Source organism: Sapajus apella, unplaced genomic scaffold (assembly GCF_009761245.1).
Source record: "Sapajus apella isolate SASKATOON/1434 unplaced genomic scaffold, GSC_monkey_1.0 scaffold63, whole genome shotgun sequence".
Taxonomy (NCBI): Eukaryota; Metazoa; Chordata; class Mammalia; order Primates; family Cebidae; genus Sapajus; species Sapajus apella.
Window position 1 is genome coordinate 8,593,399 of NW_022437003.1, and position 14,534 is coordinate 8,607,932.

At 47.5% G+C, this 14,534-nt stretch overlaps 1 protein-coding gene across 2 annotated transcripts in view; it reads right to left on the reverse strand.

Annotated features, from left to right (window-relative positions):
* The window catches only part of GMPR (guanosine monophosphate reductase), a 65,004-nt gene that overhangs the window by 30,828 nt on the left and 19,642 nt on the right, over nt 1–14,534 (reverse strand). For both annotated transcript variants that reach the window (XM_032247659.1, XM_032247660.1), the window contains exons 2-4: nt 13,535–13,654; nt 9,770–9,853; nt 5,453–5,626 (exon numbers count right to left, since the gene is read on the reverse strand). In XM_032247659.1, the coding sequence (XP_032103550.1) occupies nt 5,453–5,626; nt 9,770–9,853; nt 13,535–13,654 (378 nt within the window). The remainder of the gene's footprint in view (nt 1–5,452; nt 5,627–9,769; nt 9,854–13,534; nt 13,655–14,534) is intronic.

A 14,534-nucleotide genomic window follows, 5' to 3' on the forward strand; every position in this document is an offset into this window, starting at 1 on the left:
CAGAACCTTGAGAAAGAATGCAGGCCGGCCAACGAGCCACCAGGCACGCATGGAAACGACGGGGTCCGGTTGTGGAAGTCTGGCCCACAGCTCCTGGACGTCTGCCCGCAGCAGCTGACATGGCATTACCAGAGGGGAGTAAAGCTTGGCCTCTCTCTCATCTGAACAGATTAGATCTCAGGGACCTACTTCCTCCAGACCAGGTCAGAAAGAGCCACCAGCACAAAAGCATTTCCCAGACCCAACATAGGTACCTCCAAGTCCCCAACCTGAGTTGGTAGCAGGTGGGGGACAATAGCAAAATATCACAGGCCCAGGCAAGCTCCATGGCCCTGAACGCCAGGTCACCTCTCGCCGGCGGTGTAGCCCTCAGGAGGCTCCCTGAGCTCTCCAGTACCAGGTTTCACGGCAACGAAAGCAGGTGCTACCATCTCCACGCAAAGATTTGTTATTAGAGAAGGACTGCCGGCCAGGTATGGTGACTCATGCTTGCAATTTCAACACTTTGGGAGGCAGAAGTAGGAGGACTGCTTGAAGCCAAGAGCTTGAGATGAGCCTGATCAACACTGCAAGACTCTGTTTCTACAAAAATTTTTTTCAAAAAACAGTGCCGAGTCTGCGCTAGTGCCTTTTTCCATAGTACCGAGAATGTACCCAAGAGCACATTCTTCTTTCTTCCCTGGAAGCCACCAGGCAAATGGCCACAGGACTTGTTACACTCTTCAGTCAGCCAACACCTCAAGAGGACCTTTTCTGCCAAAGATGTTCTCTGAAAATGCCTGCTTCTCCTACCCCTATGGAGTAAGGCTTGTCTTAGGTGAAAAGCAAGAAAAAAAAAAAAAAAAAAACACCACAGGAGAGGACGGGCACAGTGGCTCATGTCTGTAATCCCTGCACTTTGGGAGGCTGAGGCGGGTGGATCACAAGGTCAGGAGTTCGAGACCAGCCTAGCCAAGATGGAGAAACCCCATCTCTACTAAAAACACAAAAATTAGCTGGGCACAGTGGCACGCGCCTGTAATCCCAGCTACTCGGGAGGCTGAGGCAGAGCACTGTCTAATTCAATTCAGGCTTGCTGGGACTTGGAGGTACCTACGCTGGGTCTGGGAAATGCTTTTGTGCCGTGGCTCTTTCTGACCTGGTCTGGAGGAAGCAGATCCTTGAAATCTAATCTGTTTAGATTAGATGAACCCAGGAGGCAGAGGCTGCAGTGAGCGGAGATCATCCCACTATACTCCAGCCTTGGTGACAGGGCAAGACTCTCCATCTCAAAAACAAACAGGAGAAACTGGACACAGGGAGTGACAAGCCCTCACTCCTGGTGCAGGGGCTGGGAACTGCCAGCTTCTGCCAGAACATTTGCAAGCATCCTTTCTGTTCATCGTACCATAACGATCGTAATAACACTCCACTCCATAACACTCAGCGTCATATTACATTGTTCAGTTCCAAAACACTGGATAAATGTTAATGCATCTTCACAATGCCTCCAAAAGCCATCAGAGAAATTGTGTTTCAAAAACATAATTTTACGTCCAAAAGCCAAGGACATAAAAGTACTGGAGGTTTCCAAATGAGTCACAGGTTTCAAGGGTCAGTGCAGGCAGAACAGCTCAGGAATAAACACCTACCTTGCCAAAGTCTCCTGTTCATTGCTGGGGAAACCAGCAAGAGCAATGAAAACATAAGCCTGGGCTGGCCAGCCAGCAGGTGCTAGAGAGGGCCTTGCTGTTGGTGGCTGTCCAGACAGCCAGGGGAACTCTGCACCAATCTCCTCCCTCCCAGTCCACCCCGCCATAGCAACCCCTAAGCTCTGCGTGGGGAGCACCCTGCCCCTCGTCTTACCCAGCCCCTCCTTCCTACACTTCCCTCCCTCCTGGTCTTCGTCCTTCAAAGGTGACACACAGGCTCTCCGGGGTGTCCAACAGGCACCTCGCAGCTCTCAGCAAGCCCAGCTGTGAACTACACCCCACAGCAGCCCGTTTGGAGAATGCAATGGGCAGCTCGGGAGCACTAATTCATCTCCGCTATCACTGGTCATTTTAAAGAGGGACACACATTTTCTTTCTTTTCTTAAACAACCCCTCACCACCCTCCATCTTTCTTCTCCATCCCTGACTCCGTTCTCAGAATATGTGCCCCCGATGACACTCATTAGAGATGAGAGAATGCTGGTGAAGGCTGCGCTGTTACAAAACAGCATCCCATTCTGCAGTCATTCTCCAGCAAAGAGGACCCTCAGCCTTTTCACAGGTGAGGAGAGAGATTCAGAAAGAATGCAACCTCCCCAGTGTGACTCAGCTCACGTGCCCACACGGACTTCGGGGGTGCTATGGTCTGAATGTTTGTGATTCAGTTTCACAAATTCCTATGCTGAAACTGAATCTTCAACCAATGGCATTAGAGGTGGGGCCTTTGGGAGGTGATTAGGTCACGAGGGTGCAGCCTTCATGAATGGGATCAGCGCCCTCACAAGAGAGGTTCCAAGGAGCCCGTGTGCCTCTCCCACCATGTGAAAATGCAGCGAGAAGGCACCACCTATGAGGAACGGTGAAACCAGACATTCAATCGGCCGACAACTTGATTTTGGACTTCCAACCTCCAGAGCAACTAATTTGTTGTTTCCACAGCAGTCAGTTTATGGTATTTTGTGATAGCGGCCCAGACAGACTCAGACAAAGAGCACTAAGGAGTGAGTTTCACAGTGCGACAACCAGCTGGAAAGTACAGAGAAGGAGAAAGAGCAAGTGAGGCATCTAGAAGATGATATTAAAGATTAGCTCCAGGAACCAAGGACATAAACCAGCATGGTGAACCTCAAATACACTACCAAGAAAAGGAAGATCGAAAGATACAAAGGATTACCACTTATGACCGTTTACCGGTTTATCATATGAATGAAGGCTATGATGGATTCAGATGAGCAGCCTGATGAAAGCGACACAGGGCGAGGTCTGGAAGATTCTGGCGTGCAAGAGCTTCTGTCCCCACAGAGTTGGGGTCTGCCACCCTCCAGGCATGTAGGCGTGTTACCAACCAGGAGGCTTTCAAAACCCCATACTTTGGGGATTTCTGTGAAGGTCTCGTCAAGGAGGCATGATGGATATTAACTCTACTTCAACCTCTCTCCCCTCTCTGGAAAATGGAGGATGGAGCTGGAAGCTCCAAGCTTCTAATCATGGCTTGGTCTATCTGGTGACCAACCCCTACCCAGGAGCCCATTAAGAGTCACCTTGTCAGGACAAGGGCAGCCGCGCTGCTATAACCAGGAAATCCCAAGGGATTTAGGAGCCATGTGTCAGGAACCAGGGTCAAAGATCAAATGCTACTCCTACCACCCAGGAAATCCCAAGGGATTCAGCAGCTCTGGACCAGGTGCCCTCATCACTCTGCAAATTATAAAGATTCTAGAAGCTCTGTGTCAGCAACCAGAATCAAAGACCAAATATTAGAACAAAGATTCTCTGAGCACCCTTACCTGCAAGGGTTTTAGAAGTTCTGTCTCAAGAACCAGACAGTAAGACCAATAAACACATATACATTTCTTATTATTTCACAGTATTCAACAAACATCATTATCAAAAACAATGAAGCTCACCATTCTATGATAGAAGACGAAGTGAATTTTGCTGTTTCCCAACCTGCTTCTAACACTGGTACAGCTGGTTGACCTTGGAGCCATTCTTTTTCTGTTTTTCTTGAGACGAAGTCTCCCATCACCCAGGCTGAAGTGCAGTGGAGCAATCTCGGCTCAGTGCAACCTCCACCTCCCAGGTTCAAGGGATTCTCCTGCCTCAGCCTCCCGAGTAGCTGGCATTACAGGCAAGCCACCACGCCCAGCTAATTTTTGTATTTTTAGTAGAGACAGGGTTTCGCCACATTGGCCAGGCTGGTCTCAAACTCCTGACCTCAGGTGCTCCACCCACCTCAGTCTCCCAATGCGGCATTACATTCGCGAGCTACCACGCCCGGCTGGAACAATTCTTGATCCTTTCTTCCTATGTTTTTGAAAAGCATAAATATACTTAACAATCCCTGGAAGTCCTTTAACAGAAGACTTTACTCCGTAGCAAATAATTCCTTCCTCCCAACTTTCTTACGATGATGACATACATGAGATGAAGTTCAGAATTCAAAAGCGACAGTGTTAGGTAAATTTTCTAGCGGTCCATCAATATATGCCATCATCATCAGGATTAGCAAAGACATGCATAATTACAATACAGGATTTTGCAAAAGCCCAGGCTGTACTCTAGAGCTTCAAATCCCTTTTTCTGCGAATCCATCTTTCCCAAAAGTCACAAATCTACATTCTAACTAGTTAAGGTGCATTAGGAAAAGTCAAGAAACAAAGCGCCTAGATAAAACACACCAGCAACAGATACACCTTCAATAGTGGACTGCGGTGAACCGTTCACACTGTGGACTCCTAATTCCCACAGCGCAGCTTCCTGCTGGCAGCAGGGGTGGGACCTGGAGGACCTACACATGCCACACTCAAATCTAGTCATGTGCTCTGAATCTTAAAATACACTCTTTGTTAAGGAGTAATACAGACCCCTTTTAAAGGTATCATATGGGGCCAGGCGCGGTGGCTCATGCCTGTAATCCCAGCACTTTGGGAGGTCAAGGTGGGTGGATCATCTGAGGTCAGGAGTTCAAGACCAGCTTGGCCAACATGGTGAAACTCCGTCTCTACTAAAAATACAAAAAATTAGCAGCGTGGCGGTGTGCACCTGCAGTCCCTGCTACTTGGGAGGCTGAGGCGCAAGAATCACTTGAACTGGGGAAGCAGAGGTTGCTGAGTGAGCTGAGATCACGCCACTGTACTCCAGCCTGGGCAACAGAGTGTGACTCCATCTCAAAAAAAAAAAAAAAGTATCAGATAGTAAGAAACATGTGATGATACTTAGGAAAAATTGGGAGCCAACATCTGATGAAGCTGATGGGGATTTTTTTTTTTTTTTTTTTTTTTTTGAGATGGAGTCTCACTCTGTCCCCCATGCTGGAGTGCAGTGAGGCGATCTCAGCCCACTGCAGCCTCCATCTCCCGGGTTCAAGCAATTCTTCCTCAGCATCCCAAGTAGATGGAATTACAGGAATATGCCACCACACTCAGCTAATTTGTTTGTATTTTTAGTAGAGATGGGGTTTCACCATGTTAACCAGGCTGGTCCTGAACTCCTGACCTCAGGTGATCTGCCCTCTGTGGCCTCCCAAAGTGCTGGGATTACAGGTGTGAGCCACCATGTCCAGCCGGAGATTTTATTTTTTATAGAGGAAAGCTAGTTTTCTGATCTTGCACATTAGCTGCCTAACCTTTCCCAAATGATCCTCAATTAGTCTTTGACTAAGGAGGCACCAAAAGCTCTGAAGAGAATTCAGCTCCCCCAGACACAATCAACAACTCCCTTGTGGCTTCCACATCTTGAGAATGTCCCACTGTACTTACCATAATGGTGTGTTCAGGAAATTTGGCACGGACGAGTTTCACAAATTCCACAAAATGTTCTGAATACCCATTGGCCACATCCAGGCAAATAAACTTAACCTGTGGCACTGCGTCCAGGATGCTGCTCATCTTTTCCAGATCGTTCTGCCCACTGCCTGAACTCACGGCTACGTGCTGCACCAAAATAAACCAAAAGGACAGGCATGAACAGTAGCATTCAGACATCAGACCCTGCCCCATCTGTACACCTATTCTGGGAGGGTACAGCAATCCTAATCAAATGCACAGTGCACCTGCTTCAGACACATGCAACAGCAGAGGTAAAGGGGATTCATTCATTAAATTACCTAAACTTTGGCCAGGCACAGTGGCTCATGCTGTAATCCCAGCACTTTGGGAGGCCAAGGCAAGCAGATCACCTGAGACTGGGAGTTCGAGACCAGCCTGACCAACGTGGTGAAACCCCGACTCTACTAAAAATACAAAAATTAGCTGAGCGTGGTGGCTCATGCCTATAATCCCAGCACTTTAGGAGGCCAAAGCAGATGGATCACCTGAGGTCAGGAGTTTGAGACCAGCGTGGTCAACGCAGTGAAACCCTGTGTGTACTAAAAATATAAAAATTAGCCAGGCGTGGTGGCAGGTTACTGTAATCCCAGTTACTTGGGAGGCTGAGGCAGGAGAATAGCTTGAACCAGGGAGGTGGAGGTTGCAGTGAGCCGAGACAGTGCCACCAGCCTGGGCAACAGAGCGAGATTCCACACCTCTCCCCCCCCCCCCCCCCCCCCAAAAATAGCTACTGGCATGAATGTGTCATATCAGGGAAACTCCAGGGAGGACAATGAGCGAGAACTAGTAAGTTTCCAGGAAGAAGGAAAAATGGCCAATCAATTCGGGCTTTCCCACATGAAAGCTGGGGTGTTCACCCTGAGTGCCTTGCTTGGGCAGCGAGTGAGAGGAAGGTATCTAAAATGCCTCTGATAAACTCCTATTTTTATTTTCTCTCCCAATAAAATACTAGCACAGCATGTGACATAGTTTGGATATTGTCCTCACCCAAATCTCATGTTGAAATATGATCCCCAATGCTGGAGGTGGGGCCTGGTGGGAGGTTTGGGTCATGGGGATGGATCCCTTATGAATAGCTTGGGCCATCCCCGTGGTGATCTCTCGGTCTGAGTCACAGGAGATCTAGTCGTTTAAAAGTGTGTGACCTCCCACCCTCTCTTTCTCTCACTCTCCCACTTCGTCTTCCATCATGGTTGGAAGCTTCCAAAGTCCTCCCCAAAAGCAGATGGTGGCGCTAGGCTTCCCGTACAGCCTGCACAGCCATTAGCCAATTAAGACCTCTTTTCTTTATAAACGACCCAATTTCAGGTATTTCTTTAAAACAATGTAAGACCAGCCTAATACAGCATGCACATCTCAGCCTGTTCACAGAACTGCAAATCTCTTTTCCTATTAAAGGGGTAAAATCTCCCAAGGTGTGAAAACAAGCCTGACATGATTGTTCACAATTGCACTTCTACGTGTTTAAATCTGAGGCCACCATTCCCGCTCCTGTAACACCCTCATCCCTTAGCTTCCACCAGTGCCCTTGAAGCTCACACCTCTCCCTTCTTTGAACATCTGCCCTTTGGAAAAGGGCTTATTTTCACTAATGTATGCCTTACTGAGACTAAGACATGGATTGTTTATATTTTAACTCTTATCTCTACACCCTGGGCCACCTGAGTGACATATCTTAATATCCTTTATGTTATTCCCCCAAATCATAACCACGTGGCTGCAGCCCCGGGGCTGAGTGTGAGCTGATGGGTAAATGACACATATTTACTCCAGCCTCCTCTGTGCATTCACGCCTGGGCCTCGTGGTTCACAGCTCTGCCCTGCGCCAGCCCAATCCACACGCCCACTCCCCGTGGCACTAGAGCTGCGCTTTTTCATCTGACTTCATTTTGTTAACTACACTATATGGAACTTGAGATTGGTTGCCTTCTCTCACTGCTCCTAAGTTTTTAACACGATCCCTTTTGCATTCACCTTTTATTTGGTGGCGGGGCAGTGAACTTACTAGTCCAGATATCACATTCGGTAATGAGGGCCACGGTTCCAGTTAACGATACATTGCCAAAAATTCCCTTAAAGAAGTTGGAGGGAAGCCAGGCGCGGTGGCTCACGCTCGTAATCCCAGCACTTTGGGAGGCTGAGGTGGGTGGATCATTTGAGGTCAGCTCGAGACCAGCCTGGCCAACATGGTGAAACCCAGTCTCTACCAAAAATATAAAAAATGAGCAGAGTGGGGTGGCACACACCTGTGATCCCAGCTACTCAGGAGGCTGAGGCAGGAAAATCACTTGAACCCAGGAGGCAGAGGTTGCAGTGAGCCAAGATCACGCCATTGCACTCCAGTCTGGGTAGCAAGAGCAAAACTGCCTCAAAAATAAATAAATAAATGTTGGAGGGAGGCCTAAGCAAAAGAAAAAAAATCATTATTCCCAAATTTACCATAGGGAAAAACAGAAAAAAGTGAAAATAAGCATAATTCACTTGAACACAGTATGGCAAAAACGAAGGACTTACTACTGAGTCAGAATGATTTTATCTCCAAAACCACTTTCTCACTAATCAAAATTAAAGCACAGTAACAGCCACCACCAAAAGCCAGTGAGACCTTGAAAACAGTACGATCTGAAGTCACTTTCCCATCATAAATCATCTGATCAGCAGGGAGCGGCTCTAACCAGGGAGACCTACCTGTGGCTTCAGCTCAGAACCCTGGAATGCGGAAGGAGGAAACGCAGGCGTGTTGCAGTAGGGCTTTTTGTTGTTTTTGAAACGCTTGGGTTTTTAACAGCTTTGTTGAAGTATAATGACATACCATACAACCCAGCCATTCAACACGCACAGTTCAATGATTTTTAGTATATTTAGAGTTCTGTAACCGTCATGATCGATTTTACATTTTCATAAACCTCCTAAAGGAAGTCCCATACTCCTTAACCACACTCCTCCCCCCCACTTCCTCAACCCCTCAGGCCACTAATCTATTTTATGACTTAGATTTGCCTATTCTGGACATTTCCTATAAATAAGATGGTAGACGCGTCTGGCCTTTGCATCTGGCCTTTTCCTTTTTCGAGACAGTTTCGCTCTCGTTGCCCAGGCTAGAGTCAAATCTCTGCTTGAATCCGCCTCCAGGATTCAAGCGATTCTCCGGCCTCAGCCTCCCAAGTAGCTGGGAGTACAGACCTGCACCACCTCGCCCGGCTAACTTTGGATTTTCAGTAGAGACGGGCTGTCTCCACATTGGTCAGGATGGTCTCGAACTCCCGACCTCAGGTTATCCGCCTGCCTCGGCTTCCCAAAGTGCCCGGATTACAGGTGTGAGTCACTATGCCTGGCCAGGTCTGGCCTTTTCACTTAGTGAAATGTCCTCCAGGTCAATCCATCCTGTAGCCCATGTCAGACGTTCATTCCCTCTATGGCTGAACAATAGCCCATTGCATGGATAGACCTTATTTTATGAGTCCTTTCACCCCCTAATACACATTTGGGTTGTGTCTACTTTTGAGCTATTATGAATAACGCTGCTGTGAACATTCATATTCAAGTTTTTCTGTGGACATGTGTTAATTTCTGTTGGGTCTACACCTAGAAGTGGAATTGCTGGGTCGTATGGTAACTCTTATGATTACAGTTCTGAAGAAATGATAGCTGTTTTCCAAAGCAGCTACACCATTTCTCATTCCCAGCAGTGAATAAGGGTTCCAATTTCCCCACATCCTCAACAATTATTTTCTTTTTTTAAAATAGAGATGGGGGTCTCACTGTGTTGACCAGGCTAGCCTCGATCTCCTGGGTTCAAGCAATTCTCCCACCTTGTCATTCCAAAGTCCTGGGATTACAGGCATGAGCCACCGTGTCTGGCTAATTATCTGTCCTTTTGATGATAGCGATCCTAGTGGAAACGTTGTTGTTTACTGAACTCTAAAACACTTTGTTAGAAGTTTTTTCTACAGCCCAAAGACTAGATCTACCTTGGAGTACCTGGCAGGAAACACAGGTCTTTCCCAAGCTCTTGGGACATAACCATTCCTCTTTCAAGAGAAAATGGACATTTCTTACAGATAAATGCTAGTATTTTAATAACACGATACAGAAACGAGTTTCCTCAGCAAATCCCTGGCAATGGCACGGGGCTGGAGAAGCAGCGAACTCTTTACGACTCTCTGCTACTGCCTGAAATCCTCTTGACAGCTCTGAAGATGTAGGTCCCCCTGCAACACTGAAGCGATCATCAGGCTGTGGTCCTACCTGCAGGCATTCCGGGTGATTTGTGGCAAAGAGCTTCCAGTCATCCAGGGAGTAATGCTTATGAATTGCTGTAAACATGGAGTGCTAGGAAACAAAACAGCACCATTAGGATGAGAAGCCAAGTGCAAGCCCCCCGCCTCCATCTGGAGGTGGTAATCCCACCAGACAAAGGCATCAGTGTTCCTGCCATTCATGCTTGATTTGCTTTGAGTGTGCTCCTAGCAGCCATAACCAGACAAAGGTACAACCATTGAAATCACAAAACCCCGTTTCCCATTCTAATCTGATTAGGCATTGCTGCATTCAGCACTAAGGAGGCTCCGCCAGCAGGGAGGAGACGGATAAAAGAGAATTCTCAGAGCCCTGCCCAGCCCACCCAGGCTCCCACTCACACCTGCATTAGGTCAAAAGCAGCACAGATGGTCCAAAGAGAGACCCATGCAGCAGGTCCACCGCCCAGGAGAAGGGCCATCCTAACACAAACTTCTTCTTAGCCAACCCTGAAGAACCTTACCTGATACCTGAAAGCTTTCTTTTGTATTCACAACCTGAACACTTCTTGCTAAAAGGTAAATCCATCGGGCAGCTGGTATTCTTGAGGGTGGGAATGATATAAAGTGTAGCCCTAAATCTATGATATTGCTCCTGCGTTTGTGTCAGTCTTTCCCACCTATCATTTCATTTAGTTTTTGGAACAACTTTGAACAGTATTATTATCATTATATGAGATGGAGTCTTACTCTGTCATCCAGAGTAAGACTGGAATGCAGTGGCATGATCTTGGCTCACTGCAACCTCCGTCTCCTGGGTTCAAGTAATTTTCCTACCTCAGCCTCCTGAGTAGCTGGGATTACAGGCACCTGCCACCACGCCCAGCTAATTTCTGCATTTTTATTAGATATGGGGTTGGCCAGGCTGCTCTCGAACTCCTGACCTCAGGTGACCCGCCCGCCTTTGCCTCCCAAAGTGCTTGGATTACAGGCGTGAGCCACTGCGCCTAGCCTGAACAGTATTAGCAGCTTTGTGGGCAGAAATGGAGCTGAAGAAATTTAAATTGGCCAGGCACATACGGGATCACGCCTGTAATCCCAGCACTTTCAAAGGCCAAGGCAGGAGGATTGCTTAAGCCCCGGAGCTCAAGACCAGCCTGGCAACATGGCAAGATCCCATGTCTATTTAAAAAACAAGAAACATTCAAACTTACAAAATTTGCTGGGCATGGTGGCACACACTTGTAATCCTAGCACTTTAGGACGATGAGACGGGTGGATCGCCTGAGGTCAGGAGTTCGAAACCAGCCTATCATGGTGAAACCTCATCTCTATTAAATACAAAAAATTAGCCGGGTAGGAGGGTGCACACCTGTAATCACAGCTACTCGGGAGACTAAGGCAGGAGAATCACTTGAACCCAGGAGGTTAAGCTTGCAGTGAGCCAAGATCATGCCATTGCACTCCAGCCTGGCCAACCAGAGCAAAACTCCATCTCAAAAAAAAAAAAAAAAAAAAAAAAAGCTTACAAAATTTAACAACTGCTACAAACTTTAACAAGCGCACAGCCAGGAAGAGGTAGAGGCCAGAGTCAAACTCGGATCTGACTACGGAGATCGGAGACCCAACCTCGTATAGAACAGAAGCCTCCCACCTAACTTCTCTGGGCTGCCTGTGTTCCATCTACAGCTTCTCATTCTAAACTTCTATGACTTTAGTAACTTGCACTAGCTCCGTGGATCCTAGAAACAGGAAATTCACAGTAGCCACCCATGGTTAGCTACACCAGCCTACGCTATTCCGTCAGTAGGGAGACTTCCTAGGAAAATGGGAAGAGCACAGCAAGTTCTAGATTTTCCCTGGATTATAATCTATTACCTGAATTAATCAGACTTGATAGTTCCCTGGTTCCCCTTGCTTTTTTACTAACACGATTCATTAGTAGCAATGGCTGATGACAGAGCAGAGCACGGAGAAGGTAAGGAGAAAAAAATACCAGTTCCTTAGCAATTAATTTATTAGCCTCTGGCCCAATGCTCAGGAGGGGCTGAGGTCTGACAGAAAATACCAGTGATCATGGAGTTGGGCGGACCACCTCTACTCCATTTTTGGAGCTCATAATTTGAGAATCTTTTCCTTCGAATCACCGGCTAATAATGAATCTTAGCATCTCCTGTGGTTAGACTTGCTGCCCACAGTGAGAAACACTCCAAACTAATTGGATTTATTTTTTCACTTGGCAGGTATTATCCACAGGAGAGACAGAACCCGAGTGCAGCAGACATTCCACACTGAGGATGCAGAAGACGCTCTGCACCTCACCCATAAAGCTCCTGCCCACCAACGGGGTTTCCTTTATTTTTCCCAAAGCCAGGACACTCTTTTTAATTTAATTTTAACCAACAATGCTTCTCAGATTGATCTACACAATGAATTTTTTTTTTTTTTTTTTGAGACAGGGTCTTGCTCTGTCACCCAGGCTGGAATGCAGGGGCGCAATCTTGGCTCACTGCAACCTTCGCCTCCCAGCTCAAGTGACCCTCCCACCTCAGCTTCCCGAGTAGCTAGGACCACAGGCTCACACCGCCACACCCAGGAAATTTTTGTGTTTTTTTTGTAGAGATGAGGCTTCACCATGTTGCCCAGTCTGGTCTTGAACTCCTGAGCTCAAGCAATCCGCCTGCCTCTACCTCTCCAGATCCTGGGATTACAGGTGTGAGCCACTGCGCCCAGCCAAAGTCAGGATACTACCTACCCTCTTTATAGAAAATTAGGCCAGTGTAGTTGGCTAAAACAGACCTTGAGCATGTACTATGATCTGTCCCTTTAAGTTGAGAGGTAAATTCCTTAAATTCTAAAGTCAGTTTGGGTTGGAATCCTGATTCTCTCTCTGTATATATCTGGCTAAGGGCCTAGGACAACTTACCTGCCCTTCCTCTCTCTGCCTCAGTTTCCTCATTTGTAAAAGGAACCCATCTTGTTGAGTTGTGTCAATAATTAAGAGATACAGCTCCCCCCAACAAAAAAAAAAAAAAAAAAAAAGAGATACAGGCCAGGCACGATAGCTCAAGCCTGTAATCCCAGCACTTTGGGAGGCTGAGGCAGGCGGTTCACCTGAGATCAGGAGTTCGAGGCCAGCCTGGCCAACGTGGTGAAACCCCATCTCTACTAAAAACACAAAAATTAGTCAGGCATGGTGGCAAGCACCTGTAGTCCTAGCTACTTGGGAGGTTGAGGGAGGAGAATCATTTGAACCAGAGAGTGGACACTGCAGTGAGCCAAGATCACGCCTCTGCATTCCACCCGGGGAAAAAAAAAAGAAGCTTTCTTAAAAAAAAAAAAAAAAAAAAAAAAGAATTAAGAGATACATTATGTGCAGTGTTCCGCACATGAGCGCCCGATACATGTATTTGGCATAATTATACAGTAAATGCTGCAGCAGACTGCATACAAAACAGCTCTGCCTTCATTTCAAAGGGACTGTCATTTTTCTGCAATATGGCACTCTTCATGTTGTCTAGCTTCTCTTTGTATCTCTAACTTGCAAAACTATCACTGTCTCTTTCAGAGAAGCCATGAATTCAGATCTAGACCACCTCACTGAACACAATGCCCAGACATGGTCCACTTTCTGACTGACGGGGGAGATAGAGGATGACCCAAAGCGTCTCACATTTCTACTCTGCCCTGCGTCTGAATAAAGCTAGGGTGGGCTCCTGATAACTTGTCCATGTTGAGAGCAGCAAAGGGAAAAAGTAAAAGCCTACCGCCTCACCTGTGACATCACAGCTGCCATCTCAAATGTGCCCACAGTGTCCATGTTGGCCACGATGATGGGAATCCCTGCGTAGGTCTGCTTTGAATTTCGAAACGTGAAGGTGCGTTCAAGATCCACCTGTTGGCAAAAAAACAAACAAACAAACAAAAAAAACCAAAAACCAAACGGGAAAGAAATGAGTGCTTTGCTCTTATGTGAAATGTACAGAATTTCTGGAGTTTGGAGCGAGTAGGAACAATACAAAGGTCCCTGGGCGCTCTTAGGGGTGAAAGACAGGTATTCCAAAGACACTGGAGTCCCCAAGGAAACCAAGTAACACACTGGATCCAGGCGCAAAAGCTGAAATGGGCTCCTCACCCTCCCTTGATCAAGCACCAGCAGAAGGCACTAGAAATTCCACCGAGACAAGCCCACGGATCGGAAGCTCTCTCCTCCTTTCCCAGCCTCTCCAATCCCACAGCCGTCTTCTATCCGCATCCCAGAAGACCCACATATATGTTATCTTCTCCCCACTCCCAAGGCCTGGAGAAACCACTCCCCTCATAGGAGCACCTCCCCACTCTTCCTTGCCAACCACTGCCCTCCTCCTGAGCAGTCCCCACTTCTTACCTTTCACCTAGAGCCATCCTCTGAATTCCCCTGCAGTGAGCGCCACACCACTACCCCCTGGCCTTTCGCCCTCCACAGCTGCTTTAATGATGAGCATCTTTCAAAAAGCTGGTGAAAAGTACCTTGCACCCGTATGTTCCCATGTATCAGCACTTGTTCCTTGGATTTGCAAGGGGCTGGAGGGTTGGGGGGAGGCCCAGTTTGCCTGTAACTTCAAGATCAGGGCACGTAGGACTAACCTTGCTCTTGGCAATCCAGAACAGCAGCACAGACACAAGGGTGGGCCTGGCAGAAGCCGCGTGCTACAGCCAGGCCCTCACCAAGGGCTAGCAGAGTCCAAATCACTTCTCTGACCCAGGGCAGGTGCCAGCCTGTCTGCCCACCCACC